The sequence below is a fragment of the Bos grunniens genome, chromosome 18 (genome assembly GCF_055505025.1).
Source record: "Bos grunniens cultivar Pamir isolate PY7600 chromosome 18, Bosgru_T2T1.0, whole genome shotgun sequence".
In the NCBI taxonomy this organism is placed as follows: domain Eukaryota; kingdom Metazoa; phylum Chordata; class Mammalia; order Artiodactyla; family Bovidae; genus Bos; species Bos grunniens.
In genome coordinates this window covers 62,193,989-62,199,988 of record NC_141182.1, presented here as the reverse complement: position 1 = coordinate 62,199,988, position 6,000 = coordinate 62,193,989, and the positions used below count along the sequence as shown (strand labels likewise).

At 47.3% G+C, this 6,000-nt stretch overlaps 1 protein-coding gene across 1 annotated transcript; it reads left to right on the top strand.

Moving 5' to 3' along the window:
• Nucleotides 1-1,401: 1,401 nt before the first annotated feature.
• Nucleotides 1,402-2,331, top strand: LOC147354592 (vomeronasal type-1 receptor 4-like). Its single transcript, XM_086349755.1, has one exon. The coding sequence runs from the start codon at nt 1,402-1,404 to the stop codon at nt 2,329-2,331; it is 930 nt and encodes a 309-aa protein (XP_086205881.1).
• The last annotated feature ends 3,669 nt before the right edge of the window (nt 2,332-6,000 follow it).

Below are 6,000 nucleotides of genomic sequence, written 5' to 3'. Positions count from 1 at the left end.
GTGGGACGGCACAGCTGGAGTGGGTGGGAGCTGGAGATTTCCCTTCCCAGGTGAGTCAGGCTCTGTGCAAACCCTGCTGGTTAGGCTCTAGGTAACTACCTTCCCAGGAAAGCAGATTCAGTTAAGAAGAACCCAGTGCTCTGATGTATTTGAAAATGTTTGCTTTCCTCTCCCAGTAGTGGAAGCAGAAGGGGATGGATTTCTCTCTGATATCAACTGAGGGAAATATCACCAGACTCACAGGACTGTGGGATGAGTGGTCCTCCTGGAGGTTCTAACTGTCAGACTCCTACACACTGAATCCCCATCGATCCATCGTTACGACGAAGGATTTCCTACCCAGGGCTTCTTCCCGAGGGCTTTCTGCTCAGGAATCTCTGCTCCAATATGTTTTGATTCCTTCTCTTCCCCCACTGTCTCTTCCCTAGTGGAGGCAGTGATTCCCCTGTCTCTCACCTCTCTTACTGATCCAAGAATTTTTAGTCTATTCGGTGTTTTCCTTGTTTTTAGGACATAGAGGTGACTCCCAAGCTCCTCACACGAGGATCTAGAAAGTGCAGGTCCACAGCTGATTTTTTAAGTTATACTGTGTGTGGTAATTCTGATGAAATATGAGTTTCAAGTGTGAATAACTCACTCTCCTGCAACTGTGTTTAAATTAGTTGTGCAGTCTTAAAGCTCACCGGCATTGTGCATTTTCCATTTCTTTCTTAATACATGCCTACAATACGCAGGAATGTCTCTAAGGGGTTAGTGTATCTGCTAGTCTGTCTCCTGTCACATCATCATACACTTAGTACAGATTTTGCAACATCTATTATGCATCACACCATGTTACTGAACAAGTGATGTGGTTCTTAACTTCATGGACCTGACCTGCTGGTGGAGAATAAGGAAATGCCAAAACAATAGAATTAAATATAATCAGAGTGAAACGGAGAAGGCAATGGCACCCCACTCCAGTACCCTTGCCTGGAAAATCCCATGGATGGAGGAGCCTGGTAGGCTGCAGTCCATGGGGTCACTGAGAGTCCGATATGACTGAGCAACTTCACTTTCACTTTCCACTTTCATGCATTGGAGAAGGAAATGGCAACCCACTCCAGTGTTCTTGCCTGGAGAATCCCAAGGGCGGCAGAGCCTGACGGGCTGCTGTCTATGGGGTCGCACAGAGTTGGACACGACTGAAGTGACTTAGCAGCAGCAGCAGCAGAGTGAAAAGTGTAACCGGTATCATGCATGTGTTCTTCAGGTTGAGCCCCTCCTGTGGAGCATGACCGTGTCTCCCTTCTCAGAAGAGGAGAAAGGAATTCTTTCCCAGTGTTGGTTCTGGGGGACGCCTCCTGATGTTGACACCAGCTCAGCCCCCTTTCTACTCCAGGCCACTCTGACGTCTTCTCCATGTCTGTTCATAAAGATGCCCTGAGAAATGCAGGGGAGGCCACTGTGAAAACCATCTTTCTGTTCCAGGTGGTGGTTGGGGCTCTGGGCAATGCCATCCTTTTCTCCCGCAGCATCTCTCCAGTCTTACTGGGCCACAAGCAGAGACCCACACAGATGGTTCTGCCACATTTGGCTGTGGCCAACCTCCTGGTTCTTCTCTCCCCTGGGGTTCCCCACACAATGGCAGCTTTTGTGTCAAGGAAGCCCCTGTCGGGTCTTGGGTGTAAGCTTGTGTATTACGTACAGAGGGTGGCTCGCAGCACCACCCTGTGCTCCACCTGCGTCCTGAGCACCTATCAGTCCTTCACTCTCATCCCCAGGAGAGCGGAGTGGGTGATGCTCAGAGGAAGGGCCCCCAAGGTCATTGGTCCTTCCTGCTGCACCTGCTGGGTGTTCAGTCTCTTGATGTACATCCTTGTTCCTCTGAAAATCACTGGTCCTTGGGATACACACAACTATACTGATACTTGGGGCAAGTGGTTCTGTTCACCCTTAGCTACTAATGCAGGCTTTTTCTACCTGTGGTCTGTCTCGGATGTCGTGTTTCTTACCCTCATGGTCTGGTCCAGTGGCTCCATGGTGCTTCTCCTGCTCAGACACCGCCAGAGGGTGCAGTATATTCACACCCCCACTGGACACCACAGATGCCCCCCAGAGACCAGAGCCGCCCACACCATCCTGATGCTGGTGGTCACCTTTGTCATCGTTTACATACTGAATTCTACTTTTTCTTTTTATCTCACTGTTGTTTTAGAGTTTCGTCTGTGGTTGATACAGACTTCTGATGTCTTGGGTTCATGTTTTCCCACTGTTTCCCCCTTTCTTCTGCTCCTAAGGGATCCTAAAACTCCTAGGATCTGCTCTGGAATCAATAGAAATAATGCTTAATGTGATAAATATCCAGTAGATGCCTTCAATAATAACTAATTCTCTTCTTTAAGTATTGAGTGACTATTTTTATTAAAGTATAATAAGTGTGACATTATATCACTTCAGGACTTACATTATGATTGAATATTTGTATACATTACAGAGGATGAGTTCAATAAATCTAGTTAACATCTACCCACTTCCACACAGTACTGTACTGATGGAACTTTTTTCTTGTGTTGAAACCTTTGAAGATTGATTCTCTTACCACTTTTCAGCATGTGACACAGTATACTTAACTACTGAATCATGTTGTACATTACATATCTGTGACTTACTTACTTTATAACTAGAAGTTGCTACTGTTGAAGTCAGTGCTGTGCTGTGCTTAGTTGCTCAGTCATATCCAACTCTGCGACCTCATGGGCTGTAGCTCGTCAGGCTCCTCTGTCCATGGGGATTCTTCAAGCAAGAATACTGGAGTGGGTTTCCATTTCCTTCTCCAGTGATGGAATATTACATAGCCATAAAAAAGAATGAAATCATGCCATTTGCAGCACCATGGATAAACCTCAAGAGCACTATGCTAATTGAGATAAACTGCACAGAGAAAGACAAGTACTGTGTGACAGCTTCTGTGCGTGGAACCTGAAGAAGCTGAACTCAGGAGCAGAGAGTGAGATAGTGGTTTCCAGGGGCCGGGAGGTCAGGGGAATGAGGAGATGTTGGTCAAAGGGCACTGAGTTCCAGTTATAAAATGAGTAAGTTCTGAGGATCTGATGCACCGCCTGGGGCCGGTACCTACCAGTGCTGCACTATACACTCACCTTATCCTAGAAAGTCAGTGAGAGAATACATCTTCCATGCTGTCACCACCAGCTGGGAGAAAAGTTAATTCTCTGAGGCGATGGAGGTGTCAGCCTTCCTGTGGTAATAATTTCACAGTCTATTCCTGCATCAAAGTACCATGCTATACACCTCACACTCACATATTTTCCATGTCAGTGATATCTCAGTAAAGCTTCCTGAACCAGTCAAGATGCTGGGGCTTCCCCGGTGGCCCAGTGGTTAGGACTTCGCCTTTCATCGCAGGGGGCGCGTGTTCCATCCCCAGTCGGGGAGCTAAGATCCCACATGCCTCTCAGACAAAAGTGAAAAACGTAAGACAGAAGAAATACTGTAAGAAATTCAGTAAGGACTTTAAAAATGGTCCACATTGTGGTGGGGGGGGGACTCTTTAAAAAAAAATAAAGGCCCTGTGACGTTCTCCGTGCTTCCTGCTAGGGGACACACCACATCTGCCTGTCCCAGCCCTGTCATGGGCACCTGACAGGTGTCTCCATGTTACACGGACCATGGGCCTTGCAATCGGTCAGCGAGTTCTTTGCTGGGAGACGTCCTAAGACTGTCCTAATATGCGGCTGCTCATCCCGGCACACCTCCTCAGCTCCCACCCCAACGCCCTCCCGAGTCAAAACACACGCAGTGGTCTCATTTCAGCCTTCAGCGTTTACTGGTAGGAGTCTGTTGAAGGAAGAGATTTCCCTTCACCCATGTGTGCGTGCAATTATTTGCTCTTTCCCTCATTCATTTTTACTCAGGCCAGATAAACTCCTAAAGCAGAGGGGCCCCAGCAGCCTCTGAAAGCTTGAGGAGAGACGCGGACGCTGAAGGGCTCTTTGTTTGTTTTATTTGGAGGATAATTGCTTTACAATGTTGTGGTGGCTTCTGCCATACATCAATAGGAATCGACCATATGTATACACATGTCCCCTCCCTCCCACCTCCCACCCCTTAGGGAGCACTGGGTTGAGCTCCTCGCGTCTTACGTCAAACTCCCACTGGCTCTCTGTTTTACATACGTTAATGTGTATGTTTCAGTGCTATTCTCTCAAATCATCCCACTCTCTCCTTGCCCCGCTGTGTCCACAAGCCTGTTCTCTCCATCTGCATCTCTATTCCTGCCCTCCAAATAGGTTCATCAGTTCCATCTTTCTAGATTCCATATACATCTATTAATATGTGATACTTGTCTCTTTCTGACTCACTTCACTCTGTGTAATAGGCTCTAGGTTCAGTCACTCCACTAGAAGTGAATCAATGTGCTCCCGTTATTGCTGAGTAATATCCATTACACACACACACATATTCCACAACTTCATTCACCTCTCAATGGACATACAGGGCTCTTAAAGCTCACTCTGAGTCCAGAGCAGGAGAGGAGAGACGTGTTGAGCAGAGGCTGAAGTGTTCAGCATCCTGGTTGTCAATCAGTTTTCGGCCATTGCTTGTCGTGTGTCATCTGGGGTGGATGACCACAGCCCACACTGAGCCTCCTGGGGGCCTAGCCAGCACCCAATGAGCATCTGTAGGACTGGGTTGAATTAAGCAAGCTGGCGGTGGGTTTCATCCCCAAGTCACGTAGCAAAGTCACCTTGCTTGCTTAAAAAAGCAAGCACTTTTCTAACTCAATCTACACAAACGTTATGATGATCAACAACTTGTTACTGGGCTTCCCTGGTGGCTCAGTACTAAAGAACCTGCCTACCAATGCAGGAGACACAGGTTCAATCCCTGGGTCAGGAAGATCCCCTGGAGAAGGAAATGGCAACCCACTCCAGTGTTCTTGCCTGGGAAATCCCATGGGTGGAGGAGCTTGTTGGCCTACAGTCCATGTGGTCACAAAAGAGTCGAACACAACTGGCCAACTGAACAACAAAAACATGAGTTAGTCATGATTCCTCCAATGAAAAACTGAACCTACCCTTAAAGGTTCATCCTACCCTTAAGGGCTTATCCTACCCTTCCCCTCTTCTGTGCTTATAAATATTTCACCAACAGTGAGAAACCTGGACCACATCCACCTCAGTCTATGTATCATCTGCTCAAAGGTGGCTTCAGATCAAATCAGATCAATCACTCAGTCGTGTCCGACTCTTTGCGGCCCCATGAATTGCAGCCCGCCAGGCCTCCCTGACCATCACCAACTCCCGGAGTTCACTCAGACTCACATCCATCCAGTCAGTCATGCCATCCAGCCATCTCATCCTCTGTCGTCCCCTTCTCCTCCTGCCCCCAATCCCTCCCAGCATCAGAGTCTTTTCCAGTGAGTCAACTCTTCCTATGAGGTGGCCAAAGTACTGGAGTTTCAGCTTCAGCATCATTCCTTCCAAAGAAATCCCAGGGCTGATCTTCTTCAGAATGGACTGGTTGGATCTCCTTGCAATCCAAGGGACTCTCAAGAGTTTTCTCCAACACCACAGTTCAAAAGCATCAATTCTTCGGCCCTCAGCCTTCTTCACAGTCCAACTCTCACATCCATACATGACCACTGGAAAAACCATAGCCTTGACTAGATGGACCTTTGTTGGCAAAGTAATGTCTCTGCTTTTGAATATGCTATCTAGGTTGGTCATAACTTTCCTTCCAAGGAGTAAGTGTCTTTTAATTTCATGGCTGCAGTCACCATCTGCATTGATTTTGGAGCCCCCGAAAATAAAGTCTGATATTGTTTCCACTGTTTCCCCATCTATTTCCCATGAAGTATTGGGACCAGATGCCATGATCTTCGTTTTCTGAATGTTGAGCTTTAAGCCAATTTTTTCGCTCTCCTCTTTCACTCTCATCAAGAGGCTTTTTAGTTCCTCTTCACTTTCTGCCATAAGGGTTGGCTTTAGATGCTTATTA

Bases quoted from the DNA above. Each gene is read 5' to 3' on its own strand.
- LOC147354592 (XM_086349755.1), top strand. From the start codon at position 1,402: ATGTCTGTTCATAAAGATGCCCTGAGAAATGCAGGGGAGGCCACTGTG.